This window comes from Amblyomma maculatum, chromosome 1 (assembly GCF_055883805.1).
Source record: "Amblyomma maculatum isolate TAMU_Amacu chromosome 1, ASM5588380v1, whole genome shotgun sequence".
Taxonomy (NCBI): domain Eukaryota; kingdom Metazoa; phylum Arthropoda; class Arachnida; order Ixodida; family Ixodidae; genus Amblyomma; species Amblyomma maculatum.
In genome coordinates this window covers 48,784,631-48,812,292 of record NC_139344.1, presented here as the reverse complement: position 1 = coordinate 48,812,292, position 27,662 = coordinate 48,784,631, and the positions used below count along the sequence as shown (strand labels likewise).

The window sequence follows — 27,662 nt, the reverse complement described above, 5'->3', positions numbered from 1 at the left end:
TTTTTTGCGGTTTCCTTGGAAATCATACGAGAGCGATGTGTCGCATCGTTAACAGTGGCACCCGGCCTTGCAGATGCAACTGGCACCCGTCATATTGCGTGGGTTTGCCAACAACTACATAAAAAAAAAATGATTACATATGTGGTGAAAAGACGCCGAAAGGGCCGAATAAAACTTACCTCCAAGCTGACTTCGTAGAAGGCGGTTTTCATTTCGTTAGCGCATTTTCTGAAGGCCCTTCTGCACTGTGAAGTTCCCCGCGCACTCCACGCACGTGCTGGCTTCGTAAAGTTTCTGACCGCGCACCAAGCAGTTATTCTTAAATCAAGTCTCAACATTCCCGATCACGCAAAATCCCCCGAACAGCACGCGCTGTGGAGCTTGCTCAGCTATGGCTGTTTTTCCGCGCACTGAACCGTCACCACTTATTTCGACGCATCGAGTAGAAAATAAAAACTACGGTAGAACTGCCGAGCGCCGAAAAAGCACGTGCACGCAAGGCCCGACGCCTTAGGGTACATCTCCATATACAGCCTGCTCGTCCCGTTGATTTTTTTTTTTTTTTTTTTTTTTTTAAAGAGCCTTTCTATTGACCAACGGAGCCCAGCTCTCGGCTGTCGCTTCTGGGGGGTCTAGCATGCCGCTTCCACATACACTGCCACCGAGGGGAAAAGCCAGTGCTGCGCATTGCACACTGGCTTAGTTTTTGTTTTATTTATGTCTTTACTTTCAAAGTGCCATATTGTTCGGGTTCCGAATTCCTACTTCAAAGGAAAAAAAAAAAAACAACCGTAGAGCCGCCAGCAGAAGCGCTCGCGCGCCGACGATGCGCTGCGCCCAAAGCGCCGGCTGCCGTTTCCCAGACGGCATGAATGGGTAGCGGCTTTCTTCGCTTTGTTTTTGGTTTATTTTTCAACACGCACACATGGTACATGTGTCTGTTATGTACGCGTGTGACAAGAGGCAGGAAATGACCGACAAAAGTTTTCTTCTCACAAGGTTTCTGCCGAGAAGAGTAGACTTCGCGTTCACTCCGCCGCCTCTCTTCGACGAGCAGACATACCACATATGGGTGCGCCGCCGGGAGGTGGCGCTACTTGTTCCGGAGCAGTGGCGCCTCCATACCAGCGCACTAGGCCCATAGCGGGAACAATCGCGCCGTCGCGAGGACGTGCGGCGGCCCTTTGACGTCTTATGTCCTTACCTGCAAGAAAAAGCAGCACCTTGGATGCGGGACGTGTTATTTATTAGCGAGGACCGTGAAACTTTGTTATGGGTAAACATTCAGGACGAGAAATCTTCAAAAAAGACGTTCACTTATGCGTCTTAGCGCAAAACATGGAGGCAGCCATCTTGAATGTTTTTTTTTCTCTCTTTTTGGTGTACATATACAACAGATGGCGCGAGACGCTACAAAAACGATAATGATGATAATGGCCGCGAATTTTGAAAATTTAATTTGCGCACAAGGGTGGCGTTTTTCGCTTAAATTAGGCGCAAATTCGACGAATTTATAGGCAGACGCTAGGCATGAAAGGGACATTCAGTTTGGCTATGAAAAAAAATTTACGCCATACATAGCATAAAAACAAATCCCACTAATAATCATTCTCGACTTCAATTACACTCGGAGACAACTTATGGCAGTGTGACCAAGGCTAGGCAGAAAAGGTAAGATAGGCCACTGTTCCCTAGCCTTGGAAAAGAAGCCAACTCACCCCTAGTGACCTTACACTTTCTCTTCAATTTATCCCTTTCACCCGTCCCATCGCCTTCCACAAGGCAAGAGGACCATGGCCTGTCCTCTTTCCTTTCCTGTCTGGCCTTGGCCACAGTGAGAAAAAAAAAGGGATCCCTTAGTATATACATAAAATATACTGACAATGAAACATGAACTGGTCGGGCAGCGCCTAGCTTGTCCGTGCGACCCTCCATAGCAGTTGCAGATCCTGTATGGCCCGAGAACTTGTGTTCCGTCCAAAAAGCAAGGAAAGGCACAAGCTTTCTAAACTGGTTAATTTTATTTCATACATACTGCTAGCCTCCTTTTGTAGGCTGTTGCAGGTTTGGGGCATAATATAGAAACAGCAAATGACAGGAATACTGACAATCCACACTTGTCTAATTTTTATATAATTCTATATGGCAGTGTGGAACAAGAAATGGAAAAGAAGGTTATGATACAATACAATCACGCTGAAGACACATGTTTCACTATATTTGTACAGAGGTCAGGCTACACATATATAGGGTACTCAAGAAAGAATTGCCAGCCGTGAACTGAACCCATCTAGTGATGAGCAATTAACCACTTCATCGGCTAAACCATTCCATTCGCAGACCGCCAGGGGAAAGGAGAACATGAACGTATCACAGTGTGCTTGATACTCGACTAAATGCTTGGAATGACACATTCTTTCGTTTCTATGTGGTGACAGTTAATTTGGAAGCTGTATGCAATCAAGAACATCCACACCGTGCGTGCTGCATAGCAAACAGCCTTCGGATACTTGCCATTGAATCAAACTATAATTGGAGTCTCTATAAAAGTCTTGACCATGAGCTGCAGTACTTTATGTTGCTTTTCACCTCATCTTGGTTTGCAACTTCAGGTTTAGGTTCATTGCACAGGCAAAGTTCTGAGTGTAACTATAGGCAGGGGTGTTGGAAGAGGAGGAAAGGCAGGGAGGTTAACCGAAGAAGAAACCGGTTTGCTACTCTGCACTGGGTGAAGGGGGTAAGTGGATATAAAAGTGATGTGTAAAAGAAAGTTACAGAAATATGAAGTCAGTACTGTCGCATCACAGCCATATCACGTCGCATCGCAGCAAAATCACAGTCTACCGATCAGGCCCGTGGTTTTCATGAAGCAGAGCAGTGCCTGGAAGGTCTTCACCGCAGACGATCGCCGCAGCCAATGGCATATAATCTTGATTTCTGTCAGCGGGTGTCCATATAGACACTCTAGTGCAGGGCAGAGAAACTGTCTTTCCGCATTGTATGTGGTCCACTCGCAAAGAATCTGGCCTATAGTCTCGTCAGACCCACAGGTTGCACATGCAGGGCTATTAACCATACCTATCACAAAGGAATGAGAATTTGTGAATGCTACACCAACCCATAGGCAGCACAGCAAAGTTGCTTCACGTCGGGGTAGGCCGTGTAGAATCCGGAGCTTCAGGTAGGAGCAGGGGTGCCGAGAGGCCTGTTCTGCTTATGATATAATGACAGCACCACATTTATGCTGCAGTGAATATGTTTTGTTAAGAATATTGCAATAAGCGGGTACCGCACGGTTGCTGATTTATCTATACATAGGAGAGTGTCCCCCTTATATGATACAGGGAAAGAAATAACCACATAGCGATCAAAAGGATGGAGGAAGGAGAGACTGATGACAGCATGCTTTCTTGCCACTGAAAAACTGTGGAATAAAAGAAATCAGGCTAGTGTCAAGAAACGGTTGGTTGGTAACTGGTTTATGGGGTTTAATGCCCCAAGCATCTCGAGTCGTATAACATCAAGAGAAGTGGTTATGGAAAAACCAAGCACATATAACAGTGCTCTGCACATATAACAGTAGGACAAAAAAAAAAGACATAACAGAACTTGCCCAGATATAACAGATAAACAAATAAACAGACAAGTGTAGCAGTATAACACCAAAGCATTGTGCCTTACAACATATTTACAAATTTGCTTCCATGTGCATGCAGGAACTTTTTATAGCCTTTTCAAGATCATGTAATCAAGCATGTTGCATGCAAGGGCAAAAGTGGCTGTAAGCGTGGGAAGAAGGTGACACAAGCCGCTGACAAGGAGAAAGCTTTGAAACAGTTCACAGGAATAGGGAACGTAAGGCACAATGAGCAGGTACAGGTCTGGACAGTATCAAGGAAGTGACAGTGGCTGCGCACGATTGCGTCGCATGAATGTGAAATGTGTAGCCTCTCAAATGACGTCAATGTATCCATACGCATTTGCATTTTAGCGTGCAGTTGCTGTTTGTTTGCTTTTCTTTTTTTAGCGAAGTGGGGGCTTGACTATGGCAGGCCTGAACTGTTTGAGATCAAGTTAAATATTTATCTAAAGCTTTCCCGAGGCCTAAAACTCCATTTGTGTTGTATTTGTGGAAATAAGATTTCCCATCATCATTCTGTTGTTCTGTATACTGATGTCCATTTAAAGCAAGAATAACATCAGGAGAATGTGGCTGCTAATATTTAATTTCGCAACAGATGCTTAAGCTAGGGCAGCGCAAAATGCTGAAGCCAGTCTAGTGCTCAATAATACTGGGTGAGGTTAGAGCATTGAAGGATACTGGTTTATATGTATGGCACTCACACGCCATGCACGACTATCCTACGAGGGTGTGAAGGAGCAAGCAGTCGGAGGTTGCAAGCCCAAGCCATGGATGACAACAAGGACAAGTGAGCTGATGTCTATACCATGAGGTAATGCTAATTTAAGCATCTAGATCATCATCATCATCCTCAGCCTGACTATACCCACTGCAGGGCGAAGGCCTCTCCCATATTCCTCCAATTAACCCGGTCCTGTGCGAGCTGTATCCACTTCACCCCTGCAAACTTCTTAATCTCATCCACCCACCTAATTTTCTGCCGCCCCCTGCTACGCTTTCCTCCCCTTGGAATCCAGTTTGTTGCCCTAAGCGACCATCACTCAGCCTTTCCTCGCGCTACATGTCCTGCCCATGCCCATTTCTTCTTCTTGATTTCCATCAGAATGTCAGTGACTTGAGTTATTTCTCTGACCCACTCTGCACGGTTCCTATCTCTTAACGTTATCCCTACCATTTTTCTTTCCATAGCCCTCTGCGTTGTCCTCAACTTTAGTAAAACCATCTTTGTTAGCTTCCACGTTTCAGTCCCATAGGTAAGTACAGGTAAGATGCAACTGTTGTATGCTTTCTTCTTGAGCAATACCGATAAACTGCTAATCATAATCTGGGAGTACTTGCCAAATGTGCTCCATCCCAGTCTTATTCTCCTTGTTATTTCCCTTTCATGGTCCGGATCGGCTGTTACTATCTGTCCTAAATAGATATATTTGCCTACTACTTCCAGTGCTTCGCTACCTAACGAAAAAATTTTTTTCCTTCCCTAGGCTATTAAACATTACCTTAGTCTTCTGCATATTGGTTTTCAAGCCTACTTTTTTACTTTTTCTGTCTAGGTCATCATTCTTAGCAATTCATCCCCTGAGTTACTTAGCAAGGCAATGTCATCAGCAAATCGCAGATTACTGAGGTATTCTCCATCTACTCTTATCCCTAACTGCTCCCATTCTAAATGTCTTCTTTCTTAGATTCTAGCATCTAGATGTCACTGCATAAATTGTTCATGGTTTTTTATGCACCTATTTCTGCTTACAGCTTTTTCTTTTCTTGTATTGTAAACACTCATATGTTTTAATTGTTGCTATAAATGTTTTTCAGTCACTTAACAAATTGCTATCCATAGCAGAAACAATACTCATGCACTGAAAAATAAAATGAAAATACTGAATATAATGCACATATATATACCTTGGCACATGTACTGTACATGTAGGGAGCCAAGGATGCGAAAGTTGTCTAGAATAAACGAGCGGCTGCGTCTCCAAGCCTGCTAACAGTAAAAACAAAAGATGGCATAGACACAGGTACAATGAAATGAAGTGAGTGCTTTACCAAGCAGCATTGCATATGAGATATCAGCCCAAGTTTATAGTCTACTAACACGTATACAGTAACAAAGCAGCTGAAAGTGACCTGAAGGAAGTTAAGCAAGCTACCTTCCTGGCCGCATTTTGGCAGCTCACTGCATTCGTTGCTCTGGGCCTCAAGCGAACTACTGTATATTGTGTCATAGTGTATATATATAGTTTTTATTTTTACCTTCCCTGTCCTTTCTCCCTCTCGTTCACCTCTTTGATTTCCTCTACCCCTTCCTCGCTATCCCTTTAATTCCACCGCCCCTGTTCAGGTGCTTCAGATATCAGATACCGGGGCTGGCAAACATCTTTTCTTTCCTTTTGTATATGTAATAAAATAACCACTAAAACAACAAATGCTGCTAATGCTAATCATCTTAAATTAGAATCAGATAAGCAGCAAGCTGACACAGTACAGTGCCTAAGTTGTCGTGCTGCGCTGTCGCAAGTTCCTGATAGAAAAATAATATTTACGCAAAGCTTTGTTGGAAACAATTTCATTCCTTCCAAAGTCATTTTTGCTATATTGCTTAATCGATACATGTTCTGATAAAACACGCGAGTTTTGCACCGTCTTCAGATTGCTTTCCAAAGCTAGAAGGTGGCATCCATGCCACAGAGATATAAGTAATTGACAAATTGCTGGCTAATTTTGATCTGTCATATCTGCAAGCTAAAAAACAATTAAGTACCAGGTTGCTGTTTAGCTTAATTAACTGCTGAATGACACCTCTCGCATTGATTTCGCGGACAAAAATGGACACGACACCCACCTACCGCTGCACTCAGCGCACTATGTCAAAAAACAACAGCAATGACAATGGCTTACGTGAGAAGCGACGGCCGATGTCAGATCGTTGACGCAGACATCGCAAATTTGCTCGGTACCCATGAATCGAACGTCCGACTTTTGCAGTTGAATGGTTTAATGTTAAGGGTGCGTTGCACTACCTCCGCTGCAGCAAAACCACGCCAACAAACTGAGAGACTTTACAAACACTGCCCGAATGCGCCGACGACGGCGTCGTCCAGCTCGTCAATCCAAAAGCTCTGGACGCCGTCGGCGACGAGGAATGAAAGAGCCGAAAAGCCCGCCAGCCCGCCACGAATCTGGGGACAAATTCAGACTCAACTAGGCACATAATAGTCAGCATTTAGGTACTTTGTAAAAACATGGCGTTCAATGCGTTTGGGGAAATCTAGGGACAAAATTTTAGCCGAAAAAACTCTATTCATGGCGGGTTTTAGTCTCGCCCTCCCCAAGCAGGGTGGGTGGCGGTGGCCCGCCGGCACGCCGTGCCCTCAACTAGGGACAATCCGACCTAGGGATTGCTAGGGATTCAGGGCGGCTGTCCAGCAAAAATCCAGGCAACACTGGCATTATTCATGGCGAGTTTTAGCCGCTCCCGTTTTGGCGTCATTTGTTGCTAGAGTTGGCGGGTTTGGTCGTTCCGTGGTGCTTCTTTGGAATTTCGTTTTTCGAACTCATTTTGTGTTGTTTGTTTATTGTGCGGTTATTCGGCTGTGCTGTTAAAGCAATGTGCCACTTATACGCTAGTCGAGACCTTCTTTTGGCCCTGAAGCTTTTGTAAAGAGCCATGACTTCGTCGAGACAATGTGTGCTTTGTTGCTTTGGATGAAAGGAGCGGCTAGTCACTCCCGAATGTAAGTAACAGTGCATGAAGAATACTTTTCGGATGTTATTGCTTTATGGATGAAGTGCTGTAACACAGTTGCAACCTACTGCGCATTTTGTTCGCTCTGGCATGAAGTTACAAGCCTGAGGCGATACCTGCCACAAGACATGCATGTAGTACTTATACCCCAGTCACACGGGCAAGTTTAGTGACACTTTCACGAAGTGCACTTACATAGGAAGAGTGACACTTTCGGTTGTCACACGGCAAAATGAAGCGTCATTTTGAAATGACGGCAGTGTGATGCGGATGCTGCAGCCGTATGTGGATATTAATTAGTTTTCATGAAAATACCTTAAAATTCAATCTTATTGCAAGCACAATGACCCCAAGCTATTTGTGCATTTGAGTACATGGACTTGACTAAAAAAAACATCGCGATTTCGCACGGGCATGTTAGCTTGACCGCGCTTTTCGCTAACGTGCATGGTTACTGCTGTTCTCATGCAAAACTGCTAACCGCGGTTATCGCGAACGTATATAGCTTTGCGACTGATTTGCATCGTTATCCGAGAAAATGCCAGTAGCGAGTATATGCATGTGGAGCGGAGTCACCGGTGTTCAAGCGCGAAAAGTTATCGAGCTAGTATGATTCAGAGCAGCGTGCATTTTTCACACGAAATCATGTCCGACGGCGCTCCTATGCAGCCTAAAATGTCCAGCGGTGCAGCACCCACGTACGGCAGCATCGTCACGTCTTCTTGCCGTTGTACACAACGTCGAAAAAGGTCCGGCTTCCGTAGTATCACGAAAGTAGGCGACAAGTTCGCAGCGTTCACAGCACCGGATTCTACTAGCTTTCCGCTGTAGTACCGCCCATCGAACGCCCGTGAACGGCAGAGCGCGCGGTGCAAGTAGCGCTTGGCCGTGCGCTCCTCCGTGGTCGTCGCTAGGCCTATATATAGTTTCGCATCGAAGTATCAGTGGGCGGCGCTTTCGTATGACCAGCTTAATAGAATATATGGCTCACTCGTGGCACTGCCTTATTGTCAACCTTGCTGTTTGTTCATAATAAGTGACAGGTGCAATTCAAATCGACGACTTAGATAGCGTATACGTGTACTGCAAGGGTGAGCTGTGCCGCGCCGCCGGCAACGATGGCTATGAAGCTGTGAGCAGAAATTTGCTTGTGTCGCAGCAATTACACCTACTAGCGACTCGGTATAGGTCAACGATCCCCAAGAAGGATTAATTACTGACATTGCTTTACTTCAGGGATAATTATTTACGGGAAAAACAAATTCTCGCACACTTTTCTGACGCCGGTGACAACGAGGTGCTGGCTTGGCGCTGGCGGTTTGCGGGAGGAAAAGCGGTGGTGTCTCCGGCCGGCGCTTGAGCGAAATGCTGCCTGTCAAATGACGACTTTCTAGAGATTGGGTTACAAATAACTCCGACTTCGTTGATGCAGCTTGAGAAAGCTGGTCGTGAGCTTGAGATACCGCATACCATCAAAGTGCAGCGCAGCAGACGAACTCCTTCGCGTTAGCGCAAGCACTGAGAGCGAGGGTAGCTATTCATGTGTACGCATCGTTTTCAGTTTGTGACAGCTTAAATCTCATGCCTATTAATAGAAACGCTCATGAAATTACGATAAACATTTCAAAACATTGTAATTTTCAAAAATGTATGAGTGATATATGTCACTGCCCTGCTGTCGAGACTACACACTCGCCTGCCGGACAAAGTGTAGTGAGTTCGCCAAACTCACTTCCCGCTGAGTGTGTTCGGCTGCGAGTGTCATTAAAGTTCATCGTGTGACACGATGCGAATGACACTAAACGCGAGTGCACTCGTTGAAAGTGACACTAAACTTGCTCGTGACACTAAACCACAAAGCTCCGGAAACGAGTGCCCCGCGCCTCTCTCTCTATTTGTGTTTCTTATTATGAGCGTTTGGTAGCGTTTTAGAGGGAACCCTCAAGGCAATGTGGAGTTTAGGAATGAGGGAGCAATTATTACGTCCACCCGTGCACAGCCGCACGGCGACAAAGGAAAGGTCATGGAAATTTCGTAGTTGAAGAAAAATTAGTCCTTAGGTGTGAATCGTGCATGATATGTATTTTTGTAGTTGTGATTAAGCGGAAGGCGCCTAAAATACAATTCAAAACGTCCAGTGCTTTGCAGTAGTGCGCGACTTTGCTATCTTTTAACTTTCCCTTTTTTTTTTTTTTTTTTTTTTTTTTTTTTTTTTTTTGCAGACGTGTCCTGCCTGCGTAGCGGATTGGTGCCGAAATAATGGTATAGCTACGTCATGCAGAGAATAGGTAGGCTGAAAATGCAATGAAAATATTACTTTCGCGTGATATTGGCTTGCAGAGTGACTAAACATGTACTGCCCAGTATATTGCAGGATTGTACCAGAAAGTTCAAATGTTCTGTTAGATTTGCTGTCTTCACTCGTATTCTCCACTTAAATTCTTATTTTTGTACGTAGAACATATTGGAGATGATGCCATGCATTGGTGCAGCCTTAACAATCGTTACAGCCCACAGGTCTCAATGCTCTGCCAGATAGGAGGGCTTTACGACACCATTGTAATTACAGGTCCCTGGATTGTGAGCAGACCATTCTTCCTTACTCCTTTGGAGCTCTGGCTTTTCAGATATGCTGTCTGTGCCCTGCTGCATGATTTGTCAATGAACACAGGAACAATGACTCAACAACTGTAGTACAAAGAGAGTGAACTCAGAAGCACATACTATCAGCCATTATTATGAAAATGAGCGAAACTTTTTCCTTCACACCTAAGCAGACGACACATTGCTATCTCACAAAACTTTTCTATCACCCACTCATAAGAGTGATAAACAATGAATTTTATTCCTTTTCAAGAATTAAACATATACCAAATAAGCCAAAAGCAGTGTCCACCCAGTACTCATCAAGTGGCACATTAAATTTTAGCGGCTTTTTAGATAAAAAAAGAAAGGCAGCAGATGTGTCAGTGACCACTAACTGTGCACAGAAATAAAATATCTTGGAGAATTTTATTTATTTATTTTATTTATTTATTTGAACATACTGCTGGCCTCACCTTTGAGGCCGTCGCAGGAGTGGGACATCACATACACTAGAATAACACAGGTCAAGTAAGCGCCAACACAAAGGCGATTGTAGTCCAACAAGGCAATATGCATTATACAAAAGGTAAAACAAAAAGTAGCATATTGAGCAACATGGTTAAAAAAATATAATAAGCGAGAGTCAGATAAGAAAGTCGGGATGTCATCGTCAGCAAGGAAAAAAGAGTGCAAGAGTTAGCGTACCAGCATCGTAGTCGTTATTGCAAAATAAAGCGTGATATGTTGGCGATGAAATCTTTGAGTGATGCGCAGTTGACAGCATCGCAAGGCAGACTATTCCACTCACGGATTGCTTGTGGGAAGAAAGAGTACCTGAATATATCGTGAAATCTGTACTCGGTTAAGTGCTGTTGGTGTTTTGTTCTGGTAGTGCGCGTGTTTGACTTTATTAAGTACTTACTCGTATCGATTTTCATGTCGCCATTAAGCAGAAGGAAAAGAAACTTGAGGCGCAGTAGTCTGGCTCGGTTATGTATAGTGGGAAGGTCGGCTTGTCTGTTTTGCGTGCCGTGTGGCAAATCTGTTTTGTTTCGTTTTTAGGTGTGTGTGACTCGTGATTGCTTCTGGTCTCAATGTGTGACTGCTTTTTCTGTGTATCTTTGGCTTTGTTTCTTTGGGTGGACACTGCTTTGGCTAAGATATTTGATATCTTTGCTTTCAAAAAGGTAAAAATTTTATTGTTGATTGGCTGTACGCACGGGTGATAGAAAGATTTTACTACATTGCGGTGTGACGTGATTGGGTGGGAAGGAACATGTTGGCTCCTTGTTTTCATAACAATTGGTAGTATGCACTTGTGTTATTTCTCTCTTTGTGCTGTCGCCGTTGCGCTGCTAATCGCTTTCAGCAGAGCGTAGCAGGACGAGTACAGAGCACTGAGGAATATACAGGACAGGCATGCTCTGAACCGGACTATTAAAAGAAAAAAAGATATATAAAGTGAGGGCATGTAAAGGGCAAAGAAAACCAAGGATAAAATCGGGTAAAACCACTGACGAAAGGAACCTCCTTGCGTGAAAGGAAAACGGAGGCTGTGCTCACGCATTCATCCTCGAGGTTTGCGATCATGGCAACTTCCATTATTTCATGTGTGAGCTTGTTTTCGCACTTTCTCAGGAGGGCCGTTTGTTCAAAAACAGGTGAAAATTTTGCATGGCTGTCACATTTGCAACTGTTCACTGCATATTTCTGGACAGTGAACATTTAATATTGCTGCGCTTCATTAGTCTTTTATTGATAGATATGACAAAGAGAAACACTCATACTATATAATACAAGAATCCCATCATAGCATGTACAGAAATCGTCGTATACTCCATTCCACTATCTTCTGGCAAGGCATACATTGGCGAAACTGGCAGATATATAAATAAAACTATTTTATAGAGTGTAGCAATGGATATTAGAGTGTCATCATTTTTTAAAGTTTCGCAAATGTGACAGCAATGGAAAATTTCCCAGTTTTTGAACATATACCATTCTGAACAAATGCCATAATAAGCTTACAGGCAAAATTGGGGAAGCAGCCATGATCATGAAGCTCGAGGATGAATGGGCCAGCACAGATTGAATTCATCTGTAGTTATACCTGATTCTATCCTTGATTTCATCGGCACCCTTTACACGACCTCATTTTATATACCTTTGTTTTCAAGTCTGATTCAGTGTTTTTTGTTGTGTGCGTTTCTCCATGCTCTGTCCTTGTCCTGTTATGTGCTGCTGAAACTTATGGAAAACCAACTAGCCTGACAGTTTGTCCTCTGTGTATTGTGCACCAACAAGCCAAAAAATCTATTATTCATCATTGAACCTTCTATACTGAGTAATTCTGATAAAGGCCATGTTTTGCGGCATAATGAAGTCTGCTAGTATGCTGCATGTGTGTGTTACATAAGGTGCTTTCTCTCACTTTTTTTCCTTTAGCATGTGCTGTGGATGTGACTGACCTGTGCTAGCAAGCAGCAGAGTGCAGTTAAGCTTGAACTGTAATTCAGGTGTCTTTCCCTCATAATCAGCACTTCGTTTTTACTTTCTGCAGTATGCAGTCGGGAATGTCCAGCTCAAGGCAGGGGTATAGTGTTCTAGAATTGAGAAGTGTGCCGTCTTGGGCACGCTGCAATGGGAGCGAGGTGGTGGTGAAAACATTTATTATTATAATACATATAGGTTTGTACACTAGGTGGGATGCCTAGACAGGCACTCCATTGGCGTTTGCCGCAGCCCGGGCGCGCTGCGTTAAGACCTTTTGGGCCTCTAGGGTGCAGCAGCCGGACAGGGTCGCCTCCCAGTTCTCTCGGGTGGGGTTGGGGATAGGGGGCAAAGATGGGGTTTTCTGGCAGGCCCACACCATGTGGTAGATGTCAGACACCTCCCCACAGTGCGAGCACAGCCCGTCGAATTGCGGATCAAAATGTTTTAGAATAGCCGGGCACAACATCGTATTGGTGAGCAGGCGCAGGAGCACCCGCTCGTTAGCCTTCCCCAGTCCTTTGCACGGGGTGGGAAGAGTTTGGTGCGTAGATCTGTAATATTCACATATTTCTTTAAATTTGTACGCTGGGCTGAAATCAAAATCCCGGTCCGCGTCGGGTCCCATGGGAAATGCCCGGAGAGAAAGCGCGCGGGCGGCGGCGTCGGCTGCCTCATTCCCTTGGAGACCTTGGTGACCTGGAGCCCAAACGAGAGATCGGTACGCGGGATCCGAATCTCGACTGCAATTTTTGTATATGCGATAAGCTAGAGGAGCAGTCCACCCTTGCTGGACGTTCCGACAAGCCCCTCGCGAGTCGGTTATGATGTATTTGGAGGAGGAGTCAGAGGCTGCGAGGGCGATGGCAACCTCTTCTGCGTGTGTTGGTGACTGGGCCTTGAACGTAAGGCCATCTACTGTTTTGCCCTTGTGGATGACCGCGGCTGTGTACCAACCCCTAGAGTTTGGGCCGGAGACATCCACATAGAAAACTCCTGGTTTGCTTCCATAATGGCGGTCCAAGGCTTCCGCCCGCGCCAGGCGCCGACCATTATGGTCCTCTTTGGACATGTTGGCGGGGAGAGGCCGCACATGGAGGGCGCGTCTCCATTTTTCGGGAATGCGACATCTCTCCTCTGTGAGTTGGGTGTGTTGGATGTGAAGTCGGGCAAGAAGACGGCGACCCGACTCTGTCTTTGTTAGACGCGTGTACTGATTGGTGAGGTGGGCCTCCCGAAGCTCCTTGAAAGTATTCACCACACCCAGCGCCATGAGACGGCTGGTAGAGGTGGAGACCGGGAGGTCCAGTGCTCGTTTCATGATTTTACGGAGGATAACTTCGAGAGTATCCTCCTCCTGTTTCCGCAGGTGGAGGTAGGGAGTCGAATACAAGATTCGACTAGTCACGAATGCGTTCGCCAGCCGCAAGGCGTCCTTGCATCGTAACCCACCGCGCTTGTTGGAAACCCGGCGGACCATGCGGCCCACCTGGTCCGCCACCTGCCGGAGCTTGGCGAGTATTGTGTCGCATCGTCTCTGGTTGTGTATAAAGAGCCCAAGAACTCTGATTTCCTTAGGTTCTTGAATGGTACCGCTTTGCAAGGTGAGATTGATTTGGTTCGAGCATGAGCGCGAGGGGCGCAGATGCACGAATTCAGATTTCTGCGGTGAGCATTGGAGACCACAGCCGCGGGCATAGCGGTCCACTATGCTAGCAGCCGTTTGCAGGCTTGTCTCCATGTCCCCCAGACGCCCTTGCGTGGTCCAGAGGGTGATGTCGTCGGCGTACAGCGCGTGCTGCACACCTTCGACCGCACCCAACAGAGCAGGCAAACGCATCATTGCAACGTTGAATAGCAGAGGGGACAGCACTGCGCCTTGCGGAGTGCCCCTCGTGCCGAGCAAAAAAGGTCCGTGTTCTTGATCCTGTATTCGAATATAAGACAGTCTGTCTGTGAGAAATTGTTTGATGTAGTTGAAAGTGTTCGTGCCGCAGTGCGTTTGACTCAAGTGCGTGAGTATGACCTCGTGTGTTACATTGTCGAATGCCCCTTTGAGATCCAGGGCGAGGACGATTTTGTCGTTTCTTGTGCATGTGATGGGGTTCAGTATTTCGCGGTCGAGTTGAAGCAGGACATCCTGTGCGGATCTGTGTGGGCGAAATCCGAACATGGTGTCCGCGAAAGTGTTGTGTTGTTCAAGGTACTCAGACAGCCGATCCCGCACCATCGTCTCCATCAATTTGCCCACACACGAGGTGAGAGAGATGGGTCGGAGGTTGTCCGTGTCGATTGGTTTCCCAGCTTTGGGAATAAAGGTGACGAGAGCCGTCTTCCATTCAATGGGAAGGGGGGTTTCCCCTGTCCAGATTGCATTGATATAGTCAAGAAGGCACTGGTGCGCCGTGTCAGGGAGGTTCGCCAGAAGTTTAACGGTGACCTTGTCCCTGCCTGGCGCAGTGCCCTTTTTCATTTTGGCCAGACTGGCCCGCAGATCGTGGAGCCGGAATGGGTTATCCAACTCTGAGTTTTCCCTGCCTGCATAGGAATAGGCCGATCCGCGGGGGTCCTGAATTGTGCACAGGTAGCGATCGCGTAGCGCCACTGCCAGTTGCATTGTGTTTCCTTGGAATGAGTGCATGGCTTTGTGTAGGTGTTTTTGCGTTTCCGTGCGTGTCTGTGTTGGATTGATGAGGGCTCGGAAGAGCCGCCACGTGTTGCGGCTCGACATTTGCCTCGCCGCCGTGTTGCAACGGTCCACCCAGTTAGAGTCAGCGAGTTGGGCCGCGTACTCTGCTGCCTGCCTGGTGAGATCCGCAATGCGAGCTTTCAGCTTCTTGTTGTGTTTCTGACGCTTCCAGCGGCGCGTGAGGCCACGGCGTGCTTCCCAGAGATGCAGGAGGTGGTTGTCCACGTCCGTAACTACCTCTGTGAGCTGTATTTGTTTTTCATGGGAGTGAAGGTGCGCCATGACTGACTGGGACCAGGTCGTGTAGCCCTGCTCTGTGATGTTCGTGTTAGTTTCTGTTGGAAAATTTTGGCGAAAGGTAGTCCAATCGGGGATGCGGGCTTTCGTTGTGGGGCGCTTCAGGGGGCGTGTGTAAACTGTTGTGTTGAGGATACAGTGGTCGCTACCGAGGGTCTCCTCGGTGTTGATCCAGTCTGCGTGTCTTATGTTGCGAGTGAAGGTGAGGTCCGGGCATGTGTCTCGGGTCACCGAGTTGCCTACGCGGGTGGGAAATGCTGGGTCGGTGTGGAGGGTGAGGCCCAATGTGGAAGCCAGTTCTGCCAGCATGCGTCCACGCACTTCCTCCTTACGATAGCCCCATAGCTGGCTAGGGGCGTTGAAGTCACCCACAATAAGCAGGGGATCACGACCCGCCTCTTTAAGCGCACGGCTAAAGAGGCCCGCGAAGGTCACTCGCTTTATTTTCGGGGAGCAGTATACGTTAAGCACGTGCAGGGCAGGATCCGATCGCCTAAGGGGGAGGATCCTCACCATCATGTATGAATAGGGTATGTTGAGATCGAGGTCAATTTCGGTGGCTGTGTATGATTTGTGCACGAGGAGACACGACAAAGGGTCATGCTGGAACGTCGCGTAATTAGTCAACTTGGCTGCCGCTCCTGGCTCTTGGAGGGCGACCACGGCGGGCAAAGCCTCGAATGTTTCGAGGTAGAGACGCAGGTTCGCGCGTTTCTGCCGAGCCTTAAAGCCTCTACAGTTCCACTGCGTTACGGTTATGGAATTGTGAGCTTTGGGAGGAGAGGAACGTGTGTTAAGCCGTCCTGCCATGATTAGGAACGGAAATGATAGATGGGGGGTTATGAGACTCCGACCCAGAGCCAGCACCGGGTGGGGGTGCGGGTTTGGAGTCCTCTGATTTCGCATCTGTGGGACTGACGACAATTTTCTTGTGCCTGTTGAAGGCTTGGATCCCTTCGAGCCGATGACTCGTTCGGGTGGTTGACTTCATGCAGCGGGTGATGGCTGCAGGGACCGATGCCTTACATTTGGTCTCCAAGCAGCCCATGGCCGCTTCTACCATTTTCTGGAAATGGGAGGTGAGGCGCGCCTCCATCGCGGCCATTGCCGACGCGAACGCGGGCGGCAATTCGGGCTCACTCTCCATGGCGTCGGGACTCGAGACACCCGTCACAGCGGACAGTTTTTCCTCTAAATTTTGAATTTTGGCGAGCAGTTGCCCGATCTGCGCTTTAAGCTGCTCATTTTGCCTGCGGCTTTCGACATCAACGCCGTGTATCGAGGAAGGGGAAGCGAGTGAGGATGAGGGAACGCAGGAGGCGGCCCGCGCCCAGCTGCTCACCTGAATGTTTTGTTGCTGCGCCGGGGCCCGGGATCCGGCAGCGCCATCTGGATTGAGGGCGGGGAAGTGCTTAGCATCGTCTCCGTTGGGGGGCGGTGGCGGCGTCTGCTTCTTTTTCTTGTTTTTCTTCTTCCTCTTCCCCTTCTTCCCAGTTGACGACTGTAAGGGAGAGGAGGAGTCTGTGTTCACGTCACTTTGGTGTGAGCCGGTTGTAGGATCGCACCGTGGCGCTCCGCCATTGGCTCTGCCGGTGGAGTGACCTTGCTTGCTTTCAGACGCTGGCGTCTCAGGTCCTTCAGGTTGTGAAGGTCTGGCTCCGGCAAGATGGAGTCGGCGAAATTTGGCTGTGCAATCTCTCGATCCCGTGGGGTGGGCTAATCCACAGATTGCACAGGTCGGGTTGCATTCGTGTGGCGCAGGACCGTCCTGCGTCACAGTCACAGTTTGGCCGCAAAGGCCGCACCTTGGCGAGTTCGGCGTGGGGCAAATGTCCGAGCGGTGTCCTACAGCACCACACTTTACACATGCCGGCACAGTTCGCTTATATTCTCGGACGGGTGTAAGTTCCCCGTTGTAGTGGACGTATCGCGGGACCACCTTTCCCACAAATGTGATGAGCGCGATGGTTGATTTTCCGAGCCGGCGGATGCTGGCGATCTGGCCTCCTCGCCAGACAATTTGGGCAGTGAGCGTCGCGCTTGTTTCATCGTCGGCGATGCCCCCGATGATACCGCGGCACACGTCTCCGGTAAGCTTTAAATTCCCGTGCACTGGTAGGGGGCCTTTACCAGTTGGCAAATTAAATTCGCCGATGAGGCGATCGGCGAGGTCTGGATTTCGTGTCCCTACAACAAGCAGATTCTGCTCCCATGCGGGTACAATGTCGAGAACATTGTCGGCAGCAGAAATGCCTAGGTGCGAGTTCAGTGCCTTGCCTAGCTCACCGCGTCGGAAGGTGTTCCTCAGGTCCGCGGTGACCCTGGGCTTGATGATGACAACATAGTCTTGAGGGTGCATCCGTGGCATAGGACGGGGCTTCCACAGACACGGCTTAGCTTGATTTCGAAGCGATGAGGCAGATTCGTGCGCTGGCGCTTGCTGCTTGGTTTGGGACGCCGCCGGTGTGGCAGCCGCTTTGTTGGAGCCGGCTCTGGAACGCCGGCTGACAAGTTGAAAGAGCTTCTCGTGCTTGAAACGGGCAGGTTCCGTCACAGCTTCAGGTTGGACAGTCGAAACAGTCTTCCATACCATTTCGGAAGGGTCGTATCCCCTCAGAGAAGCTTGAGAAGCCATCTTGATAGGTGACGAGGGTGAGTCACTGCCTCCGGGAGCGACGCAGCCGTTAGGCCTAGCGCCAACTCCTCGTGGCGGAGTGAAAATCTCCCCTCGCTAAATGAAAATTGGGCCACCTGGCTATATTTGGCGTTCACAGTATCCTGATGATGTTAGGAATACAGTAGCACAAATTTCAAGAGGGCCCGAGTTGATACGCCGCAATAATTAGCGAAACTTGACGGAGCCGATGTGGCATGCGTCCGCTCGCAGTCACAGCAGCAGAGCGGCTCCCTGGGAGCGAGGTGGTCGCTGGAGCGATGAAAAGCGTAAGGGGCGCTGTCAGTCGCAGGAGCGCATCAGAAGTGCGTGCGCCGCAGAGGAAAGGCTCGGGTAGTCTGCTTCTGCGGCTCGTGCTCTGCGTTAATTTTGTTGCATCGCATTGCTTCTGTGTCGTACTATGATATGTTGTTGGTGGTTGGTCAAGCAGGAAAATGTGTCTGCAGATAGCGCAGGCACAGTTCCAGTTCGTCTCCTTTGGCTCCTGTGCCCTCCCCTACTGAATGCTCTCTTTTTATTTTTTTGCTCACTGCGCGCCCTTTCCAATTAATGAGCTTGACCGCTTGGTTCATGAGGGACGGTTCGAGAACGTCAAAGCTACATTGAACGACCTTCCTCCAGATGTTCATGAGTACGTCACTATAGGTACAGTTCTAGGTCACAGCTTATAATGCAGTATATGTGGCAGTATACAAGCCTGACTGGGAGCCAAGGCCCAGTCAGGCTTGTCGCCTTTTGCCTTGGCTTCCCCTTTCTTGTTAAAGAAAGAAAACTCCAACTCCAAGCACAAATCAAAATGCAGTACTTGTTCTGCATATTTCATATTTCATTTCGAATAAATCATGCGCGTGCAAGAAAATGAATTCTTCTCAAACTTTGACCACAGAGGTCTTCTTTATCCATCTGCGGAGCTTTCAAAGCTCATAAACATGCTGGAAGAGTCACATTTTTTGTTTAGTTCAAGACTTATGATTAACGTAAGCAGCATCCGTTATTTTGCTATGTTTTTTCAAAGCACAGAGGTTCCTTAGCCTTGATGTCCTACCCATGATAGAGAAATGACACTTCGCATAGTGAAGTTCTACGTCCAAATGCGACTCCATTTTTATGTGGTCGCATAAACCAAGAGCAGAGCTCTAAAGCAGAGCAGATAAAGCACCTGAAGGTGAGGTGGTGCAAGTAATCGTGTTTGAGGGCTCTATTTAATGACTCTGTCCGCATCTTGTGAGCTTTCAAATTTAGCAACTTAATTCATTCACATACTCGTAGTTCAGTGACATTTTCATATAATTCAGTAGCATTTCATATGTTGGTACCATATTCTTGAGCGATTTATTTATATTCACTTAAGTCGCGAATTGTTTACCCTGCTGGTTGTTAAAGTCGTCCGCTGTGTGGTTTCGTGCATTCCTATGAGCTCTTACTAATCTGTTTCATATTTATACAACTACCTGTTCATATGTATCCGCCCACATTCAAATAAGTATTCAACTCCCTAACATGATTTGTGTCTCCAAGCAATCTTCACATATCTGTATTTACATGTGGCGCAAACAATTAAAGTACGCTAGCTTAGCCTAAAACACCCTCCATTGGTTTTTTAAAAAGTTCACGCGAGCATTGATGAGGGACCGCAGTCTAGCCCGAATAAGCCGGTGCATCCGATAATAAAAATCTATGTGGTCATAAATATACGTTAGACATTCATCATTGGGCCTGCTGATAATGTTTGAGAAATAAACTACCGAATACGTTCAGGAAATTTATTACTGTTGATAATTATTTCATCAACAATCTGTATCTGACTCGACACCAGAAAAGTAGTCTTAAACACAATCCCGCATAGTCATGGTATGTTCTTTGATTCCCAGCAGATTAAAATTATGACAGCACAGTTTTTTCCAACACCTGATTCTCCCCGAGCCATTTCTGTGGGAGAAGAGGGGCCTCGCATGTATGTGTCTCGCCGCTTATACTTAAGTACATTGACGACGGCCACTTTTATAGGGAACTAGTTAATTTATTCATGCACAGAATCGGTTTAATACATTTAGACAAGCGTGTGGGAGCTAAAGCGACACAATTTATTGGTGCGCGCCTTCGGGGTCCGAAGAACTAGCGGTGACGGAGGCAGTTCACCAAGCTGTCTGCTCAGCGCTCATGCGCTCCTCCTGCACATAGCGCCCTCTCTCTTGTCATCACTGAAACGACCAGCTCGCCGGCGGCAGACAGCACACTTCTCAATTCTAGAACACTATTGGCCTCGAGATCGAGCAGAGTCGCCACCTTGCGGCTCAGCGGCGAAACCTGCTCAGTGTGGATGCGTTTTTGCGTCGCGTGCCAGCCCGCAGTGATTTATGTGCGCGCATGCGGCGTGTACAGGAGTGTTTTGTTTGTTTCGTGGTTCCTGTGTGCTTTTGCTTACCTATATGCCTCTTGCAAAAGAAATTTGAACAGGCTATTACCCCACACTCTATTAAAAAAGAATACTTGTCCGTATCGAGTATGTCATGCTGGATAAGGACATCATCCATCGCGGTCTTCAACGCTTGAGATCCTTTGACACGCGGTGTCTCAAACGAAGTGGTACTGTCGTTAGCACCGTAGCAAAGCAAAACAGGTCACTGCAGTCAATAAAAGTTAATGCAAACGCTCAGAAATCGCACTTTCCCGTTTGTTTGGAATACCACAGATACTGAAAGATATGCCACCGCAGACTGCTTCATAGCAGAATGTAGTTTGAGCAGGCCACTCTATGCCTGCTATGTCTTCTGTATGCATGATAGAGTTGTGTGAGTATTTTTTTTTTTGCTTTTAGACCTCTGTCGCGGTATCTCAGTGGTAAGGGCGCTCGACGGCTGATTTCGAGAACGGGGAATTCAATCACGACCGTTTTGAAAAGCGCTCCTCTGCTGTGGGATTCGACTGCACATTAAACAATCTCACGTGGTGGATGTGGTGGTAATAATGAAAAAAAGAACGATACCAAAATTAGCCTCTGCAATCATTCGTCATAGCCGATGCGCTTTCATGCGTTAAACCCCGGGCCAATATGCTTTTGTTTTTTGTTTTGCTGTTGAAGGCTTTTGCGCATCCGTAACAGGGGTAGTGAGTACATTTTGCTTTAGAGAAAATGGTCAAATGTTTGGGAAACATCTCCCCTGCACCTAATTGTTACACTAAATATTAGAAAATATACCTAGATCAATGTACTTTACTTGTAGCCTATTATGACCATTATAATCCCTTTTTGTCTAAGTGCTGTCTTCCGAGCAAACTCGTCATTTCTGACAAGGGGAGTAAAACAGCTTCATGCGGGCTTAATTATCAGTGTTTAGTTAGGGAATAAATACATCCTTATAGTCTCGTGATAATAAGATGATCTCCATTTCTTTCGGAATAGTTTTATATCCGGCACCTGTTTTGGAATTAACCCTGATATTTTACTTCGCATAAGACTTAGTCACTGCTCAATAATTAGTGATAAGAAATCTTCAGCATTTAAAATTGCTTGCCAGAACATGACAGTGCCCATGCACAGTTTATGACGATGTCTTCGAAGCGAGTGATTCGTAGCTTGCACTTTAACGTTAGTGAAAATTGATCGCTGATTATCGTAAATTTTTTAAAGTGTGTAAAAGTTTTCTCACACGGTGAAATTTATTGGCATTGCAAAACAAAATAAGTAGGTACACTACTAATTTACCATTATATATCAACATCACACACATCAGAAGTCCCTTATATTTTCCTCAGTTTCAGGAAATCATTTACAGTTAGTGGCGCGTGCAGTAATACACTATCGCATTCTATGACAGTGGCTGCAAAAAGCATTCGCATCTTTGTGAGCTCGGCAAATTCAATCCACTCAGTGCTGTACATGTGAACAATCAGCTTTCCTGTGCAGCGAGGTTTCCTGTACAGTGTCGGCGTGATCTCATTTTTGGGGAATTCTTGTGCGTGGTTGTCTAGCCAGAGTTGATGTGCACTCAGTCTAAAGAAACTCACCATGCAGTACGCTGTCAGTGCTACATTTAACCTGCTTAATCCTCGACTCAAGCATGATATAATGAACCAGGCTTTCTTAATTTATTCTAAAGTACTGCAGGTCAGAGCACGAACCTTGTATCTGCGTGGGCTTGGCACTAAATTCGGCTGTCTCACTCGCATGAGACGCGCACACTGTTTAAAAGTCGATAAGAAAAACAAAGCTGTCATTAGGCAGGCCCAAGTATTAGGCGCGTGAGCGTGGTACAGCGGAAGAAACGTGCAAAGTAAATCTAGAAGACTGGTGGTTCCATGCCTTGTTTTTCTAAAATCCGCGCTTCTTCTGCTGCATTAGTGAAATCCTTGGATATTTTTCTGCAACATTGCAGAAATACTGCAGAAGACACGTTTTCATCGCCAACAAACCCGCCGTAAACTCAGAAGCAGACCTACGCCGCTTGCGTTTCTGCGAGCGCCGCTGCCTGCCGATCCACACTACCGGAGAGGCGGTGGTGCCACCTCTAGGTCGATCTCGCAGCTAATAGCGGGGGTACCACGTCAGCCATCTTGGTATTAGTTCAAATTCTGCCACCAGGCTACGGCACTGATTCACGACTGAGAAAGTGCCTGCCGGTCTTGCCCCCAGTGGCTGAGCAACCCAACCTTGGCTTTGTAGAGAAGCTTTCTTTTGTTGGAGGGTGGGTTTTCAAAGCCCCATTCGTCTCCTTGCCGTGCGCAGGGGGAAGCGTTCACCTGTTCCTAGCTTGACTACAGCGAATGGCAGGATTGCGGGGTGCTAGCTTGCCTTACCACGGCTAAACTTGAGCAGCAGCAGCGACGCACACCGCCGCCGCTCGATTTGGTCATGACCGAATGTGCGTAACGTAAATGAAAAGTAGGCCGATCGTAGCATCGTTTTGTTGTTCACTGTTCTTGATAGAGTGGAAGCTTGAGCAAGTTGATGATACATCGTCGACATAAATTCACGATAGCTCAAGTGGATACCAAAAATGGAAAGGTGCGATATCATGGGAAATATTTATGTGGCCCATATATACTATTTGCACCACTGCGAAAGGCAGGGGCTCCCTGACCCATTCAAATGCGCACTGTAATAGATAACTGTGCTCCGACACGCACCTCGAATCGGCAAGGGCAACAGTGGGAGCACAATTGCCTATTATAGGTGGTGGGGGTAGTGGTTATTCAAACAAAAAGGAAGGAAAAGAGTGCTGCTGGCTGCGTCAACTGATATCTGAAATCTGAAGCACTGGAGCTGCTGACGGGAAAGCAAAATGATGGGGAGACGATAGCGAGGGGAAGTGCACAGGGGAGCGATAGCAAGAAAGTACATGGGGAGTTTTGTACATTATTTACAAAATGCAAACAAAAAGGAAAACGAATTTGCCTTGCTCGCGCGCAAGTGTCCGAGTGCGCTTGGTTCATGGCGCGCTGGCCTTTCGTAATACTGCAAACATTTTGTGAGACGAAGTATACATCTTTCGTGGTGTCGTGAACTCTGGCTGAAATCAACACCTGTATTGTCTTTCCTTTGATACTGTTGTGACGCTGGGACTAAGTCGACCCGGCCTTCACTTGGTAGCTTGCAGAGACTCCGGGTTGAGGAAGGATTGAATCTTCAAAGTTGGTAAAATATATACAAGCAGGTTTAATGGCACTTTGAGAAACTTATTTACATGACAAAAAAAGGGTATATCAGCAAAATGGCTAGCGTTAAGAGTGCATAGCGAGAAGCGTCTGGATGAGCCGTTTACCCAGGGCTCAGAGCCTCATTTCATGCTCTGCAACGTCCTTAAATCCCCTATGTCCAGCCCCTCTCTGAAGATGCTGACCAATCAGTTCCAGGGCACACCCCTCAGATATCGGCAACCACTCGAACACATCACTACACTGATGGTCTGATGCACTGACTGGTCCAGTATTGTTTCGTTGGGCGTGGTCACTTGTTGGGTAGAGCTTGGGAACGGCGAGGAGGTAAATTTCGATTCTTCTGCAAAGATCCGCTATGTTGGTTCTGGCAAGTGGATTTCCTTCTCAGAAACCCAAGTGTACGTGCGCGCCACGAATACTGCTCCCAGCATTGTCCCTTTCCGGCAATTGCAACTCTTTCCTGCATTCACGGGAAATCCTCTAATGGCCGTAATCCTCATGCTCCTTTCTTCATGTCAGCGGACGTGTCACTCCGATCGTTTCCTTTGGACAATAAGCATTCCTCACTTGACAATAGCGCCTCTCAACAGGAAGGGTGAACAGTTGAACAAAAGCACTTCCGGCTATTTCTCACAGGGCGACATTTCTTTGTATTTTTCTTGACGTTCCCTTGACAGGGCCAACTTGGCAGTTGTAGGGTCACGACAAAGCAAAGCATGCTCACACAAAAAGATTCATGTGAACACGCTCACTTAGAGCCCTTGCACAAACAGCACATATCAATACCATGCCCACAGGCGCACAATAGTGCGCAAGCGCGGACCATGCACTGTCACAACAGCCTTCTCCCCTGCCAGAAGAGTCACGGATGAAGAGACGACTTAATGGCCTGCACATGAATGCTTGAAGCTCGCTCTCGCTTGTCGCATTGTCTTGATTGTCGTAGGCCAAATTGCTTGAGCTGTCTCTGAAACTCAACCACACGTCTAACAAGCACTCGGCTCCCGTCTGAAGAGACCAGGTCAAAAGAAAACTGCCATCGTTGTCAGAGAAAAGCCCACACTCAAGACGCTCAGGGCCCACGTATGCCTAGAGAAACCAAACATGCTGCTTTACATAGTCACATATATACAAGCGCACGAAAAAAAAAGAACCTGAGTATCAATTTGGATACATGGTGAGGAGCACCTCGGACCGCTTAGAAACAGCGGCTAAGCGCATCCGCATTCCCATTTAACTTCCCCTTTTTGTATCTTATTTCAAAATTGTACTGCTGTAAAATCAAGCTCCACCTCAGAAGGCGACTGTTCTTCGATGTCGCAGTTTGCAGCCAAGCCAGGGGACAATGGTCCGTCTCTACTGTGAATTTGGCCCCTCCAAGATAGCACTGCAATTTTTGAATGGCCCATACAATGCAAGCGCACTCTTTCTCTGACGCCCAATAAGCCCTCTCTTTAGAGCTTAGAGCTCAGTTTTCTGCTCAGGTAGAGCACGGGGTGCTCATTACCATCGTCATCCCTCTGGCAGAAAACAGCATCTAAACCTCGATCGCTTGCATCACACTGGACCGTGAATTCTCGGTCGTAGTCTGGAGCTCGCAATACCGGACGGCTAATTAGCACAGCCTTCAGGTTTAAGAAGGAGGCTTCCTTTTGTTTGTCCCAGACTACATTTGTCGGTTCTGTCCTGCGGAGAGCATCGGTCAGGGGGCTAGCCAAAGCTGAATAGTTAGGGATGTAGTGATTGTAGTATCCCGTCAGCCCCAAGAATGCCCGAATTTCCGTCTTCGTGCTCGGCCGCGGGTAGTCTGCTACCGCAGAAATCTTAATCTCGCTGGGTTTCCTGAAACCTTGACCTACAATGTGACCCGAGTAGTCCACGGTCGCCCTTGCCAGGCAACATTTCTCGGTCTTTACGGTTAGTCCAGCTTGATGCAAAAGGCTCAGTACAGCTCTTAGATGTACTATAGGGTCCGCCCATGAGTGAAAAAACCGCAGTGTCATCTAAATGGGCACCGCAAATGTTTCACACCCCTTTAAAACCCTATCCATGAGTCGGGAAAAACAAAATGGAGCATTTTTGAGCCCGAAACTCAGCATTGTTGGCTGGTAGCTGCCCGTCGGAGTGACGAAAGCCGTGTATCTGCTGGCGCGTTCAGTGAGCGGTACTTGCCAGTATCCTCGAGTAAGGTCCAGCGTAGTCACATAGGCCGCTCTACTGACCTGTTCTACTCTCTCCTCAATATTCGGAATAGGATACACTTGATCCCTGGTGAGAGAATTTAGCTTTCGGTAGTCTACCACAGGCATAGGGTCTTTACCTGGAGCTTCTACCAAGATCATAGGCGAAGCATAATCGCTTTCCGAGGGTTTTATTACTCCCAATTCCAGCATGCGAGTTACTTCCCTATCCAGAATTTCTCTTTGCCTTGGAGAAAATCGGTAGCACCTTGATCGCACTGGCACGTCTGAAGTCAGCTCAATATCATGCTCAGTCAAATCAGTCCTGCCTGGCCTGTCCATGAAGCAGGCCTCAAACTGTTATTAGCTCGCCCAGATCGGACAGCTGAGATTTCTTTAGTTCTCTCTGCTCCGTTTTTTTGAGAAGCTCCTGAGCGTTGCTTTCTTCTCCGTTGAGGCAAATCAAGTTGTCACCCATCTCCTCGGGAATGTTCGGGAATGGTCCACGGGTTCCCTCTGCACATAAGGCTTCATAAGATTGCAATGATAAATGCGCACTTCTTTACGCCTACCGGGGATTTTCACTGCATAGTTAGTGTTAGAAAGCTTTGCAACGACTTCAGCAGGTCCTTCCCACTGTACTTCGAGCTTATTCTGCCTTGAACCTCTCAGCAACATCACCTGGTCCCCGATACGAAACGTCCTTTGATGGGCTGACTTATCATAGTACACTTTGGAACGAGCCTGGGCTGACTTCATGCTGGCCTCAACGAGTTCCTTAGTGTTATGTAAGCGATTCAGGAGGTTCACAATGAATTTTACTACAGTTGGGTCTTCTCCGCGCCCCTCCCAGGCTTTGCGCACCATTCGTAAAGTTGAGCGCAGTGACCTTCCGTACACCAACTCGGCTGGGCTAAATCCAGTGGATCGTAGGCTTTGTAGGCTTACAAAAAGTGGTTGTGAACTTTAGGCACACTGTCTCTCTGCAATGTTGTTTCTTGGGCTAGTTGGAGGAGTTAGCTCATTTTGATGAAGTGCAGAAAAGAGGCAGGAACGGGCGAGAGACATGGGACAAAGCGCTTTGCCTGCTCCTCGTGCCTATATCTTTTTAGCCTTCCCGAAAATGACTAATCTGTGTCTTTCTCCCTCTCTCATGAGATCAATCATGGCGGAAATTTGTTGACCTCACCCCCCATGTTTTGTTGTTGCAGTATGCCATGCAGCGTTTCAGCAGGATTAAAGTTGAACAACGGCAGAGCTAATTCACTGCCACTAGCTGAGCATAACCCATATCCTTATGCTTTTTTGTCCACACGACTTCCTTAGAATGACTTTCCAATCAGTCTGCTGAAGCATGCTCGTGAGCGTTCAAGATGCAAGTAATAGACCCTCGAAGCAATTTCTCTAAACCAAGAAAATGGCAGACGCTCTGGATATTTATGCAGTTTCTCCTGTGGCGATGTTGTTTCAAATCATTTTGTTTTTTGAACATTATGGTTCAGTTCTCTCCCATTTATTTCAGATTTTGTCATTGCAAAGGGCTGGAACTTTGCCTTCCTGTCACTAAAAAAAGTAGTCTGCAAGGTGTGGTCACCTCGTTTGTTTTCTGTGCACTGCAAAAATGGGTGATGTTCGCTACACGTGGGAACGAAGCTATAGCGATAACCCGACGTGGTCAACGGCGGGTTTCACCGCAA

General features: G+C 47.2%; 1 protein-coding gene across 1 annotated transcript in view; it reads left to right on the top strand.

Annotated features, from left to right (window-relative positions):
- Positions 1 to 6,992: 6,992 nt before the first annotated feature.
- LOC146202317 (uncharacterized) overlaps positions 6,993 to 27,662 on the top strand; it is an 80,577-nt gene continuing 59,907 nt past the window's right edge. Inside the window, exons 1-2 of the mRNA XM_084588082.1 lie at positions 6,993 to 7,380; positions 9,614 to 9,679. Coding sequence (XP_084444208.1) covers positions 9,667 to 9,679 — 13 coding nt within the window. The 5' untranslated portion in view covers positions 6,993 to 7,380; positions 9,614 to 9,666. The remainder of the gene's footprint in view (positions 7,381 to 9,613; positions 9,680 to 27,662) is intronic.